The 15,528-nt window shown below is 38.1% G+C and overlaps 1 protein-coding gene across 3 annotated transcripts in view; it reads left to right on the top strand.

Moving 5' to 3' along the window:
- Positions 1–12,628, top strand: part of MBTPS2 (membrane bound transcription factor peptidase, site 2) — a 37,377-nt gene extending 24,749 nt beyond the window's left edge. Inside the window, exons 10-11 of one of the 3 annotated variants that reach the window (XM_037377209.1) lie at positions 4,654–4,729; positions 6,025–11,945. In XM_037377209.1, coding sequence (XP_037233106.1) covers positions 4,654–4,729; positions 6,025–6,247 — 299 coding nt within the window. In that variant the 3' untranslated portion in view covers positions 6,248–11,945. Of the gene's footprint in view, positions 1–4,653; positions 4,739–6,024; positions 11,946–12,438 lie in introns of those variants that run through there. The other 2 variants (XM_037377210.1, XM_037377212.1) reach the window with 2 other exon arrangements.
- The last annotated feature ends 2,900 nt before the right edge of the window (positions 12,629–15,528 follow it).

Genomic DNA, 15,528 nt, shown 5'->3' with positions numbered 1-15,528 from the left:
CTCTTAGGAGGAAAACATTGTTTACCTGTGTGATATCAACACACTGTTCTATATTTGATGGCGTCTATTCCAAATGCAGCAACAAATTTTAGGAGTAGGGTTTGATAATTTTTGTAAGCTCCCTTTCTTGGTCTGTAACAATACAAACTGTAGATACTCTAGAACAATTGATACTGTTCTCTTTTCCAGTATGTTGGAGCAATGGAGTTTTAGTCAGGGTTTCCTACTGAACGGTAATTCTGCAAAACAATTGAACCTGTCAGTCAGAAGTCAGAAAAGAATGTTGTTGCATCTAATGAGGTAGTTCTACTTTAGGAAGTTACTGTGTGAAAATACAGTGTATTTATAGGAATATAATTTTAAAGTGATTTACTGTACTTTAGGTATTGCACACTGAATGTGTTAATTTGAAAGCTAAAATCTTGATTTTATTACAAACTTTGCTGCAAATGCAACCTGTGCTCTATGTTCCCCTTGGAAAAACACAAGAGCTAAAATTACGGGATCCTGGTTTGGGCAGCAGATAGTCTACTGTACCATCGTAGAGTTCCATGCATTCCAATGAAACAATTTCTAAATATTTCAGACTTAACTTTGCACTGTACAATTCTGTCTTGGGGCCAACAGGTTTGATTATTTTTTTCCCCCCTCCCAAGTGTGACTGATCAGAATGTGGTAACCATTTTCTTACAGTTAAGAAAGGAAAATAGTTTCTTCCTCTACTGTGTGAATTTTGAAATAGGAATGCATTTTATTGAAATGCCTTATTATTCTTTAGTGTGATCTTAATGCCTGCAGGGTACATTACTTTTAGAGTAGTACTACATTTAAAACACAGCCTGATAAGGGAGTTGCGCTACTGTGTGACTTTACTTTCTCTAGAAATGTCACCAAAGTAATGTTTGAAAAACATTCTAATGCTATGCATGTATTATTTTCTACTTAGGCTTGTATTGTCATGATAGTCCTGATTTATGGAGAAGCAGTAATTATTTCATATTTTCATTTGAAGCTACCTTCCTGATAAAAACTTATATCCATATTAGCTACTTACAAGAAACAGGCTATACAGCTTACTTAGAATGGTTCTGTTTCCTCAAGGTAAAATATCCTAGCAAAAATGGTTTTGTTGATATGGATACCATATATAGCTCCTGTTTCCAGTATATAATTAAAAAACCCAACTGGAAAGATTCATAATCCTAAACGAATTTACGTTGCTGGAGAATTGGCCAAAACTAAACCAGAAGAAATTATTAGGGATGCATGTTGTTTAGGATGGCCATATTTATTAATCCTTTTAATTATCATTGTCTCTGTAAAAAGTATCTAATGTAATCCAATATAAATCCCTACCATGGGTTTAATTCATGTGGTATTACTCAAGACTTTTAGACTTTTCTTATTGCAGGCTAGTAATGCTCTAGAGGCTCTCCCTGTTTGGACAGATGTTATTTAAGGTTGAAATGGAGGGCACTGTCATTATTGTCATACAGCTTTGCAGTGTGTCTTCTTTATTTTGTATGGGCTTTTTCATTTCTTCATGTCATTTCTGGTATTGCAAAATCTTGGCTTCCTTCTCTGCCGCTCGTTGGTTGAGAATAATCTGGTGACTAACATTCACATTTAGAATTCATGCTGTTTGGGAGATCATATCCTTGAATGTTACTGCATCTGCATCACTCATCAGGGATCGAAACCTGCAAGATTTACTTCATGAAAAGAAGATGGAACTTACCTAGAAGATAATTTCCCTAGACTGGACAAGTCTGCTTCTGTTGTATCCAAGTCTTCTGGGGGAAACAAAAAAAGCCACTTCCTGGAAGTTTTTTAGGCAACAAAAGCCATAATCCCTGATGAAGGTCTATCTGGTACAATCTGGTTTCTCAGTATTTCTGTGCTTGCTTTCCCTTATTGCTGAGGATGATGCTTCTTTTCTTTCAACCCATATTTAAAAGGTTACATGTGTAGTTCTTCCAGAGACCACACAGAGATATCTCATGCCGTGCTGTCCCTCTCCCTCTCTGCCATGGCATACATGCCCTTTCCCCCATTAAGAGGTTTTGAAAAGCGCTTTGGTCAGCCTAGTCTCCAAATCACTTCTAATTAAAATTGTGTCCATTGTGCATTCTTCACAATATTTGCCAACATCATCTAGCATTAGCCAACAAAAGAAATGTTAATTCCAGGTCAAAGAATTGTTTAATTAGAGTGGGAAAACAATGACTGTTTTCTCTCACCCAGCCTCACTGCTGTTCCCCTCTTTCCAGCAGTGTCTTTTGAAGACAAGCCTGGAGAACATAATTTCTGTAATTTTTTTTATTATTCATCGGACAGATTTCCCTGCTGCCATTAGGTATGATCCATTACAGACACTAAATTCATTGCCTCATGTTACAATGTCTAGCACTTGGTCCAGCAACTTCGTGAGGAGTTTGTGTTTTGGAGATTGCTTTAGCAGCAAGGTTTGGAGTTGAGATCCCTGTCCAGTGGCTGTCAGGGACAACAGAGGGTTTGTTGTAACAAAGAGGGAAGGAGATTAGTGATCCATTTGCAATGTAGGCACAACTTCAAGTTCAGGATGGTGACTTGTTTGTGTCCGTTGGGTGTTTGTCAGGAGGCAGTCAAGCTTTTGAAATTACAGTGTATTTCAGTGTATGTCTTTTGAATACACTCGCTGCCTCAGCCATTTTGATATTTTAGCTCATGAACAAGAGGTCTGATCAGATGTTCTGATACCAGCCTTCAGCTTGATGAGTTGTTTGCTTTGGATATCACTTTGGATATCATTTGACTTGGATGCCTCTGACTTTCTGAGCTGGATGGTGTCCAGGATTTCTGTCTGTTATGCTCTTCACTCAGGGGTCCAACAGACTTACTTATTTTCTCTCGGTTCCCCTAATTCAAAGTCTTTCTTAAGCTAAGGTAAGAAAGAATATAATTTTCAAGCTGTCTTGGCACAGCTGTGGTAGTTTTGGTATTGTAAAGTTTTCTGGTTGTTGCCACACCAAAACCTTTTTTGGGACTCCTTGCTATCCAAATCTCTCCATCCCATGGTATGTTTGCTGGTTGCACTCATCAGAAGGGCCTCTGTTAACACAAGAAAATGTTGTTATGCGACTGAGTAGACCAGTTCTCTGCCTCATGTGCCTTTGGGACTGCTTTCCCGTTGCTTTTTTTTTCCATGTCCTTGAATTGTTGATTGAACCCGAAGAAATCTGATGTTGCTCTTAACTAAGACGTACTTAGCAGCACTTTTGGTATGTCATGTGCTAGTACTGTGAGGTTCCAGCAATTTCTTAGCCTATGGTTTTAAAATTTGTCAAAGGGTGGGTTAAATTGTTCCTTTCCCAAGGGATATTTGTTTTGAATGGGATTTGAATTCTTGCTTTCACATGTCTCTGTGGAGATGGTATTTCTTACAGCTATAACTTTTTCCCAGGTGGGTAGGGAAAATTCAGGCTGCTGTGGCTGACCTCAACTCACATCCAAAGTTGTTCTTCAGGGACAGAGTGACTATTGTTGATACTGTGCAAGCTCATTCTAAAGGCAAATTTTTAATTGTGCCTTAATTTACCTAATCCTCTTCTGCTATGCTATGAGTAGAGCCTTCTAGTAGCAGAAGTGTCTCTTGCAGCTGTCACAGAACTAATGCTTTCAAACAGTTCCTGAGGCTGGCAGACTGAGACTGCTGTTTACTTTGAAAGACTGCATCAAGACTTTTTATGAGACAACCCAGATGGAGCATCCCTGCACTAACAGTGCACTCTGGGAGGTCTCAAGCTACCTCAGTTTTCTTGAGGAGTCTGTCATAAACATTTGACATGCAGTCAGCTGAAGCTTCATGCACCTCTTCAAAGAAGTTACAGTACTAAGGAAGTGTTTCAAGGTCATGTGGTGCTTGACACTGCAATTTTCCAGTCACTGTTTATAGGAAGGATGCCGAGTCCCACCTCCTAGGTTTTTAAGTTGCACTAAGTTGCATCTTGGAGTCACTTACAGTATCATATGAAGGCAGAAAAAGAAGCTACTTACGTGTTGGCTAACTGGTGTTAAGATATGTAATGCAGCTGTGCATCATCTCCTAGCCTTTGCTTTCTCAGAGTGAGTCCAGAATTCTGCTCTCTATCTGCCCCACTCCTATACAACATGAGCTCAGTCTCAGGTCAGGGGGTTCTTCTGCAGGTACTGCAAGAGAAGAATTTTCTGGTCTTTGGAGAAAAGTACATGTGTGCACCCACAGTATGAATGTATACATGTGTGCTGCATATGTTGAAAAAGTCTGGTGACTATAATCTCTTTTTGTATGTTTTTCTTTGAAAAGAACTTCTATTACACCGTGTGGTCTTTATGACTACAGATGTCCAGTTGCCTCTGAAAATATGTATCTTAGATCTACTTTTACCGAAATCATGCTAATTGTATTCTGTGGAGTGACTTTACTATGACAGTGACCATGTTTAGGAAATATTTAATGGCTGCATTCTTCTGAAAACAAAACCCAAGCAAAACTGGTTTTAGATTGGTTATTTGTCTTTGAAGAAATGTCATTTGAAATCTGATTTTTCTGCAAATTTATAATCTAAAATTCATAAATGTTATAATATTGGAATGATTGTTCATGATTTGTGCATCTTTTTATTTTCATTTCAGTAAGTCTCAGCAGTTTTGTACCACGACAAAACTTTCTAAGCATTGATCTGCCGGTGGTGATAGAGACATTTTGCAAGTATCCTTTGAAGTATGTTTGTTCTCTTAAGGCAAGAAGGGAACTGTTTGGAATTTGGTGACACAGCAAAATTTCCATTGGATATCCTTTTAGACAGGATGCTCTGAAACATTTCTGTAGAGGTTTGACATCTTTTTTCCATCTCTGCATTGATTATTGTCCATTTGCCAAGCTCAGAATGAAATCTCTCACTTTCTTGTGCTTAGCAGGAGATTTTGATCAGTGCTTTTTTTTTAACTCTTTCTTGAGGGTAATTCTTAACAGCTCTGAGAAAATCAAAGTAAGCCTGAATTTATAGCAGGACAAATGAGATGTTATTGCTAGCTTTGGTATGTCAGAGTTTTATGATTTTTGAGTCATTATACTGAACTAAATAGCAGTGTATAGTTCCTTTTTTTTTTTTCTTCAACAGAAAAGAAACTTAGCCTATTCAAAAAGCAGGATGATAATTCAGTTAAAAATGGGATTATATATATACACATACATAAAAATTAGTAGGCTTGCATATGGCTAATCTAAGAACCCTTAGCCTTAGAAACTGAAGTGTTTATGTGTGGCTATAGAGCAATTAAACAGTGTAGTCCATAAAACTAGAGTAAAGAAGCTACATAAGCTCCCCTTTTCTGGGAACACACCAACGTTCACACTGACCCAGCTGCTTTCTGAGTAATGTGTCTTCTTGTCTGGCCATTATAGGATGGAGGTAGGTATTAGAGTTAGCAATCCTTTACCAACAATAAAAAATGCCTACCCTTGCCTCATTCTCACATGCACATGCATGTACGGAAAACCACTCAACTTTTCTAGCTAACAGGTACGTAGGAGAGAGAGGCCAGATTTCCAATTATATTCTAACCATTTACTTCAGCAAGGGAGTGTTTTGGAAAATATTCCTAATCATTATTTCATACTTAGGTCATAGGTCTAGAATGATTTCTCACTTTAGGTGTGGTGTCAGAGCTATAACCTTTCTCCAAACCACACAAACCAAGGAAGGAAAATGGGCATTATTAAGTGTGGATTTGCTGTCTCCTGCTTTCATCCGTGTTGTGAAGAGCACAGGTTGTTAAGTATCCAAACCTAGTGCTTAAAAACAAATGAATCTATAAAGGCAGTTCGCTGAGCTGGTATGTTATGGTGTAAAACCCATTGCACTCATATAATTTCTGTGAAACAGAATGGCAGCTGAAAAAATAACTATGTTTCTGCATACTCGAAATAAAAAAAGTTTTGTATTAAATTTTTGTTTACATTTTCTTGGATATTATCCATGAACCTTAACTAATTTTAACCAGGTACCTAATTTCACTGTCAGGAGCACTGGCAGTTATCAATGCTGTACCCTGCTTTGCTTTGGATGGTCAGTGGATATTAAATTCATTCCTGGAAGCCACTCTGAGCTCCCTGATTGTAGAAAAACAAAACAGAGAGCTTGTTGGCTTTTTAATTTTGCTTGGTGGTAGTGCACTTTTGGCTGCCAATGTTGCGCTGGGACTCTGGATGGTGACAGCACGGTAGAACATTTGATGCACTTCCATCACTTCTCAAAGTACACAAAAATAATGAACCCACTGCCTTTTAAAGCTTGTTCAGTACTGAAATTGAAATAATTCCCTTAAAATGACACTGAAAGAATACTCGCTGGTGGCTGCTGTTTTAATTTAAAACTGTACAAACGTTTTGCCTGTGGTCATGGGAAATCTAATAAAAAGCAGTGGGAAACTTTTTATATACTCTTTAAGCACTGTACTAATTTTGGAGAAATTGCATTGTAAAGTTTCACAGGAAAAAGCCTAAGACTTCATTAATTTACATCTCAAAATAAGGGAATTATTTGGCCTCAAACATTTGTAAAGTGAGAGAATAAAATACTTAGGTTTTATTTTGTAATTTGAATAATTTTCAGAAAATCTGTGTGGGCTCTGCTCATTTCCCAGTCAGCATAGTCCTGAGTGTTGTTTTGTTTTTTTGATCTGTTATTCTACCAAACTGGACTCTTAAGAAGCCTAAAGTCTGATCTCAAAATGGTGAGAAGTGCTTACCACGTGTTAATGAGGAGAGAGAGGCCATATGGGTTAGTAGCTTTCCTTTTCAGCTGGCCAAAATGACTGGAAGCATGTTGTCCTCAGGATGTAGATGAGAAGTGCCAACGTCTGTTGAGAATGAGGCGTGTGGGAGCATAACAAAGCCCACATGTCTGCTTCTTACACATTGGGTTCTATGTTATCATAAGCAGCTGAAGATTTTTTTAAAGGCAATATTTGTCAGCAATACGTACCAGATAACTGAAATTTAGCTTCTGAGTGCTGAAGTATGCTGTGCACAATTATTCCTAAGTGATAAGTAATGTTTGTTTTGTTTTACTCAGAAAATAACACTGTATTATACCTGTTTACAGATAGAAGTGAAACCTGTTTATTTTTATGGTGTCTTATCTTCTGATGCTATGCATGTAATATGTACAGTAACTCACTGATGGTTCTCTGTCTTTCAAAGGGTTGTTTTCCTTTGCTAGGATGCATTCTGTTCAAAGATAGCTAACAAAGATGTTTATCTGAAGCTGGTCTTGGAACAGAATTGTTTAGAGGAAGAATATGTTTGTGAATTGAACTGTTTAAACATTTGGCTTTGCTTTCTGAAATGAATACAGACCATATCCTTGTTCTTAAATGAACAGTGGAAGAACAGACAGCGTTTTGCTGACTGAAGTATGTCTGACATACTTCGAAGCTCCTTAAGTCTGTAATGTTTTGTATCCAATAGGATTATATGTTGACTGTCATGTCCTCCTGTGATATATTTCCTAGTTTATATAAATCGGGTTCAGTCAGCGCCTTGCCTCAATAGGCTGATACGACAAAACCAAAAAATGCTCAAGTTTGGAAACCTAAATATTAGCAATAGGAAAATGTTGAGAAATGCCCTGCAACTTCTGGCTCATACAGTGCTTCCCATAGGAGCTGCTGCAGCTCAGAGTTCCTTTACAGAAATGGCCTTTCCATTAGGAACTGAAGAGGAAGCTAAACTCGCAGGTACCGGCCTGCAGGCAGTACCCAAGCATTCATGACCAGGTAACAGATTCTCTTTACACTAGAACTAAAAGCCTGGGTAATGTTAAAAGTGGGGTTGAGCCCAGCTCCTGGTGCTACCGCATAGATTAATAACTATGATGTTCACATTTGCCCACTGATGTATTACTGTATTTTTGCAAAGTAGCCTTCACATTTCCTTAAGATGTATTCTTCTCAAGATGTTGCAAGCAGTAATGAAAAAGCATGTTTGTTTGTTTGTTGTGTTAGTTTACTTACCTCTCCAGTGCAGTCACAGGCTGGGTGGGCTTCTTAAAAGTTCACCTCTGTGGGGTGGCAGGCCCATGCCTCTCATTTTCGATCATTTCAACCCAGGCATGTGGTCACAGATCCCAGCAAGAGAGAGTAAATCCTCCAGGCAATCTAGCCTGAGTTGGTCTCTTTGGGGACTGTTAAAAGTCATAAAGAGTGCAAGAAAGGGAAAACAAACTATCGGAAACTGCCAGGGGGCTTCTCTTTCTTCTGGAGACACCCTGAAAGTCTAACTCATCATCACTCCTGGAAACATATAGAGGTTTCAGGGAGCAGTTGTGATGGGCTAGGAGGGATGGGAACAGCCTGGTTCTTGCACAAAGCCTGGCTCAGAGAAGACTGCTCACTCACCTAAGTGGGTGCTTACTAATCTGAGCTCTTCCTTCCAGTGGCTGTGTGCCACTTTCCTCTGTCTCTGTGTCTTGTCCAGTCTACAGTGCACAAAATTAACTTGCACTTAGAGTTTTACTGCAATTTAGTAAGGCAGGATATTTACTTTTCAAAACGGCTGCTTTTTAGGTATCAGAGTTGCAGTGCTGTCTTACTATCTAAAGCAACAACAAATGCATCTATGGTGATTTCAGAAATATTATGTGAAGCAGCATTTCAAGTTTGATACTTCAGATATTCATATTGACTACAACTGCTTGGGACAGTCTTTTAGCGTAGTACCTCTCCTGGAGATGTAGGCAAGAGATCTGAAAAAAACAAAGTTTCTGAATTAACATACACAAGTTACATCTGCTATAATGAGGCTAGCAGGTTGTTCCTGGTTATTTAAAGTGCTACCAAAACATGATGTTTTATCAAAATAAACTAAATCCAGTTTATTTCACTTTACATAATCGGTGAAAGCCACATTTATTCTAAGTAGAACTTCAGACTGTGTTTGACCTCATAGTCAAAAAGAGATTGGAGAAGACATTGGTTATGGTTACATTAGTATGCTGTAAAGGCCCTGGTTATCTTACATGGGAGAGAGAGTACTAGAATTATTTAGAAATAATTCATGGGTCCATTTCTCCATGTGCTGAAATTCTACTGAATAAGGGTCGATTTAGGTACGTACAGGTGCTTTGAATCAAGACGTTAAGCAAACTGGGTTTGAATGGGTGACCCATCTAAGCACATCTTAGATTACTTGTGGACAAAAGTTAAGCTGGACCAGTCTCTGAAGAAAAAGTTGTTCAGTGGATCCATTTCGTTCTCCCATAATCCTAACGTACAGATTACATGCTGATAAGCATGTGCCATATGTACAGTTAATCGGAGGGGGTTTGCTGGGGTTCTGTTTGTTTGTTTAGCAAGAGAGAACACAGAAGGGCACAAGGGGTTTTTTGTTAGCTTTTTACTCTGGAGTATTTGCAATGTTTCTTCAGTTTCTGTTTTTGTCAAAATTAAAAGGAAGCCTTTCCTTACAATGAAATCTTGCCACTTCTTATTCTAATTAGCCCCTTGGAATGTAACGTATTCTTTAATACAGAATACACCAATATAGTTGTGGGGCATATTGACTGGAGTATAAAACAGAACACTCTTAAAAGATTTGATGGATACTACTATTTATATATACTATACATTGTAAATCTGTATCAGATGGAAAAAGTAATGTCTAACATTGAGAAGTGCTATACGTAGCTTTTACTTGAAAATTACCAGAATAATTTCATTATTATAATCATTGTTCTGATTTTCTATGAGAATTTTTTTTTATATCAGCAAAGACTTCTATAGCATGTTCTGATAATGCATGATGAGACATGAAAATGGTTAACTTCTCAGCATGTGGGATGTTACACTCTTTGCTAACTTAGGAGATTTATACCAGCTTGCTTCTGTACAAGTTACATGAGAGAGACTCCACTAGAAAAAGTATAGACAAACTTGCAGATTAGTCAGCCCAAATTTATAAGCCACAGTGGAAAATCTGTTCACTCATCCTTTTTATTTGGAATGAAACAACCAACTATATTGACAGTTGTTTTTTCCAGTGATGATGATTCTGCGTTTGTGTATATGCATGCAGATACATGCATACATACATATAATAGGCACATACACAGCCACAGTCTCTAATGCTGCTTTTTTAGGGATAACTTAACAGCAGTCCTCCATACTTGCAATGTAGACCTTTTTCTTTTTCCTTCTCTCTATGAATTCCATGGCTTTCACTGGGTTTTAAAATTGCAGTTATGTTTTTCTCCCATAACTGATGTAACTTCTCTATTAACAGAAGACAAGCGATGGACATAATAAGCAGAGCTGCACGAGTTTTGTTCAGCTGATGTTTAAAATATGTTTATTGCTTTCTCTGAAGCCTCAGCTACAAGCATGGTAAATACAGATTTTTCAGGGCAACTAAAAGAGATCAACCTTAGAATCCATCACTCTCTAAATGCTGCTGTTTGTGCTGTTCTGAATAACTGGGATGAGTGAGGCTGTGTAGAGTATACTGAAGAAATAGTTTCCAGGACAGACCTCCCCATGGTAGTGAAGGTGTTTCAGCTTTCTTGAAATAAGGATATATTTTTGTTCAGTTTAGAACATCAACAATCCAACTTTCCCCATAGCTTCCTGTACATTTTACATGATGGCAAAGGTTGACCTGTAGTAAATATTTTTTTAAATAAATTCTGCATGTCTTCTATCTGAAAGATCTGAATTTGTATCTGGATATCATTTATGACAGATGAAGAAGGGTTATAAATGTTTATGTAGCCTAGTCTGTATTTAACTGTTTTAAAGAAATGTGAGTTAAACCCTGGAAAGAAATAGTTATTTGTAAAATATGTTCTATACCCCTGCATTCAGACCAATTTCCACGAGTCTTGCCTCAGCTTTGTTCTTATGACCTTGTGAGTAAGGAAGCTGAATCTAACTCAAGTAAGATCCAATATTAGCAGTTGGTTTATACCCTCTTTATCCTGAATTTCATGTAATACTATATATAGATTAGTTATTTAACCCCAGGCTGAGTTGCCTGGGGTGCATATTAATGCAGCATTTGGGAAGCATTGTACTAGGGACTGCCAGAAAACGGCAGCTCTGTGACTCTTGTTCCTTAGACTCATCCACTAGGATCATGTGAAGAGCAGATGGCAGTGACTTAAGGGCAGTGAAGGACTTCAGTTTATGGCAGCTTTATGAAACCTTCACACTGCTGACCCAGTGTGAAAGGACAGGAACAAAGAGCAGGATATGACACTGCAGTTCCATTCATTCCATTTGCATTGGCATGAAACGTGAAAAGAACTTGTAATTAACATTTCAGAGCATGCAGATATGTTTTCCAGCCCTTCACTGAGTCATTCAGTGACAAGTGATCAAACTTTTTTTTTTTAAAAAAAACACTTTGTCTTTCCATTGATAAATGTGCTGAATAAGTGGTATGTGGTACTTGTAGCTTATTTTAGTAAAATGGACTTGGATATTTCCCACCTCCAGGTGTTCATCTTAGGCTGGTTTTTGCGGCATCACAGTGTAATTGACCTCCACTTAATACTAGTTTGAAAGTTTGGAGGCTCTTTCCAAGCCATCACTAGAGAAATCTGGGGGGTTTCCTTCCCAAGCTGTTTATTAATATTTTAAATTCCTCTTTTCCTTACATAACTTTGCTTTTAGATTTCATATGATCTTATCTGAAGTCTGTCAATGGAATATGTATTGTTTTGAAATTCACTGTGGGTTTTTTTCCTTTACATAGCTTTATTTTTCACACTGACTCACAGCTGTGGAATGTTAGGTTTCTAGACCCTTTGTTCCCACTATGCATTGTTCACAATCATAGTTTTTTTTTTAAAAAAAAGGAAAAAAAAGAAAAAAAGCTTCATTTTGAAAATGTCAGCTAACAAATAAATGGAACACTTTGAATAATGTATTGTGTTTTTGTTTTGCTTTTTTTCTCTATGAAATCAACCAAACAATAAGTATTGTTTTCTATGTATGATAAATGTATCCTGCAAATAAATTCATTGTTTGATTGTTAATGTGGTTCAATCTGTTTTTAAAATTAGAGTAACATAATTCCTTATTTGTGGCAATTACCATATTCTCTCATGTATTCTTACACTCTTCATATGTAATTTGTATTCTTTCTCTGGGTAGTGACGAGGTACCACAAGGTATCCCTGTCCTTTCCAATGTCTGACCAACTCCTAAAATTAATAATAACCATCCCCTTCCTTTCCTTATTTACCAGCTTATCTCAGTAACAGTTTGAATTACAACAGAAGTGCCTCCAGACAGACACCTACACATGGTTCTGTGTAAAGCTAGCTTCGTTCTAATGTGTCCACAGTAAATCTGACTGCCTTGTAGGAGCAAATGCCTCTCTCTTGGTTTAGTTCCTGTGTAATTCTTCTCTTACAGAGTTACCGACTTCTTTTAGCTTGGTAGTGAAGTATTTGACGCAGGATGCCATAGTCAAGGTAAGTGAAACGACCTCTCTGGGTGTTGAGACCAGTCCTATGTGAAGAACTGAAAAAGTCAGATCTTTGAATGACATGAAGGTGATGTTACACTTCACAACCTTTTGATTTCTATATACAGGCCAGCCCACAGCTGGACACATTCCCTGGCTAGTTCTGAACAAGCTCACTTAGGTATCCAGACGCTGTCTGGGGCTGTGTTAGCATGGTGTAACCAGGTTGTTTAGATTTATTGGAGAATGAAGCTTTATTGCCCTTGTTTCTTGGGCAAGCTCATCTAGAGTTAGCCAGGTTGTTTGTACTGAGAACTAAATTGTCCTTTGTTGCTTGTTGGACAAGCTGTTACTTTATGCAAGCAGAGCTGTTTCAGCAAGCATGGCTTTGTTCCCAGATAAAAGATTACCATGAGAAACAGGCACACAGCACAGATTGGACACATTGGTAGGGTTTCCCAGATGAGTCACTATGCAATTTACTGAATACTTGCATGAGGAGATGGTGCTTTTTTCCCTCTTTTTCTTACTCGTGTTAAAGGTAGATACAGTAGTTTGTTTCCTGAAGCATTTAGGTTTCTAGGAGGGTCCTGAGGCTTTCCAGTTGATTCTGAAAATGTTATCCCTTATTCTGATTATGTATATTCTGTAGTCTAGGATAAAAGCAGTGATGTCTTAATGTCACCTTCAGGAACGTTGCCTTAATCACTAATATAATTTCAGGATAAGGTTTAAAAAGAAATACTGTAAGAGTCTTGCTTCTGGTAACTTTATAAAGAAGGCTTTATATAATTCTTCATCTGATCATACCAGTTTGAATCATCAAGCAGAAGCATTCCTAAACATCTTTAGTAGATCTGTATGCATTGAACTCACTTAATTCTTATCTAAGATTTTCATGAGCTTTTGATGTGAACTACCCAATTAAATACAATTTAAGGTTTGATTCTAATCTTACAGTGGTAAGATGGGAGAATCCACAACATTCCTGAGGTCTGAGCAGCAGTCACCCAGACTTCTGACTTTTCCCTTCTTTTTGCCTCAGACGGATGTGGGTCTAGTGTTCACTTTGATGCTTTTAAGGCTCCAGTGTTGTTGAAATAGAATTGGATGTTCTTACCAATTAGATATCTTATTCTCTACATTTCTGATTAATTCTACGTCTTTTTAGTTTTTTGCAAATATAGTAGTGGCTGAGTACTATGTAACTGCCACTTCTGACAGTCTTGAAAACACATGGTCGTACATCTTTTTTCATTTCCCCTGGGAGGAATCTTTCAAACCAAAAAGAAATACTTTTTTATTTTTTGTTAAACATGATCCTTTTTACTTGCTATTGTACCATGAAAGTCTCTATCTTTTCCCCTTTCACAGCTCTGTGAGGATCTCTATGAAAGTATTACCAGATATTTTTTAAAGTCTAAATTCCTCTAAGCCTACTGAATTTGTTCAGTTACCCACATAGGCATCTGGTGTGGTCCAAGATATCCTAGGGTGTTCTTGGGTTCATAACTTGATGTGGAACAACGTTTTGAAACTTATCCCCCAGTTGCATCCTTTTTACTCCTGTTGGTTTAGGGCTTAGGGTTTCTAAGACCTACGCATGGGGCTGGCAGATGTGGGTGAGGCCCTATGGGAGATCAAAGACATTCTGGACCAGCAGCTAGATGCTAGGAGGGGTACCTGAGGACATTTTGTATCACGCTGGATGCTTATATGTGGGCAAGAAATCAAGCCAGACTGACTCCTTTTCTTGCCTTGCATTTCTTTTCTTTTTTGACTCATGTGGAATATAAGGCTCTTTGAGTTGAGTTTTATTTGACATAAAAATACATCTAAGCTTTTATGTTTGTGCATAATAGTGCTATACAGGCTGGTTTATAAAAGTTAGGCTAGCAGAATACATGCACGCTCCTCCTGCTCTGGACCTTAGGTCTGGAAGCAGCAGCAATGAGTATTCCTGCCTTACCTACAGCAAGAAAAGGTAAAAGGAAGGCTTATTTTATCAGGAAGATACCATCTGTTTCCAGATGTGGAGTGGTGGTAGCAGCAGCGTACAGGTTTACAGGAAGCGATGAGGAGGCACCAGGTGGAGGCAAGGCTGCGTGAGGGGGCTGTGATCAGCCTGGCCAACTGCCACAGTGGTGTACTTAACTCAGTTTCCTTGCAGAACAAAAGAAGTGGTGAGACTTACAGTTAGGAACAGGATAAAATCAGGGAAGGGATGTGATAGAGAGAGGTGGCTAGTTCATTTACAGAATCTTTAACTGAGAAAGAGAGCATGTATACTTTACAAGTGGAGGGAAGTGCTGTTCAGTAACTCCACAATAAGCACTTTTCCTACTTTTTTTTTTTTTCTTGAAACATTTATAGAGCTGACCTGCAAATAAAACTAACAAACGTCCATCCTTGGTAGAAACATCCCATGCGGTAAGATCAGAGGGGCAATGAAAGCCTGTCCTAGACAGCAGTTCAGGGCATTTAGACCTTGGAGTCGTGGCGCTCTCCCTATTTAAGGATCAGGCTCAATCTTACTTTCAGTTAGTCTGGATGTAAAGTCAGAATTTTTCTCACGTTTCCACATTCCCTCTTCGGCACAAACTTGACCTCACAGATGCAACTATTAAGAAAAATTAATCAATCAATTTCTATAATGTTTTGCCCTTTGGCTTTTTTTTCATTCCTGCAGCTATTTAAATGACTAGCAGAAACCAGGCCAAACCACCTGTATCTCTATCATCGCTGCAAAATCAACAAAGCCAGATTATGAACATGCATTGTAAACCACAAATTCCTGAGTACTTACCACTGGCTATACCAACAAACTTTTCTTTTTCACACTGCAACTGTTTACCATTCTTTATTAGATGATTGAATTTATTCCCTAGCGATGTTCTGCGAGGCATTTGCAATGCTCAGCGTGCTGTGGCACTGAAGGAAAAAATGGGCAAACCAAAACTTGTATAGTATGCTTTTTACAGCTAGACAAAATTCACTGTTTCATATACTGGACCAGCGCAGGCAAGTTATTATTTTGT

The sequence above is a fragment of the Falco rusticolus genome, chromosome 2 (assembly GCF_015220075.1).
Source record: "Falco rusticolus isolate bFalRus1 chromosome 2, bFalRus1.pri, whole genome shotgun sequence".
Lineage (NCBI taxonomy): Eukaryota > Metazoa > Chordata > Aves > Falconiformes > Falconidae > Falco > Falco rusticolus.
This window is presented reverse-complemented; position numbering and strand designations above follow the sequence as displayed.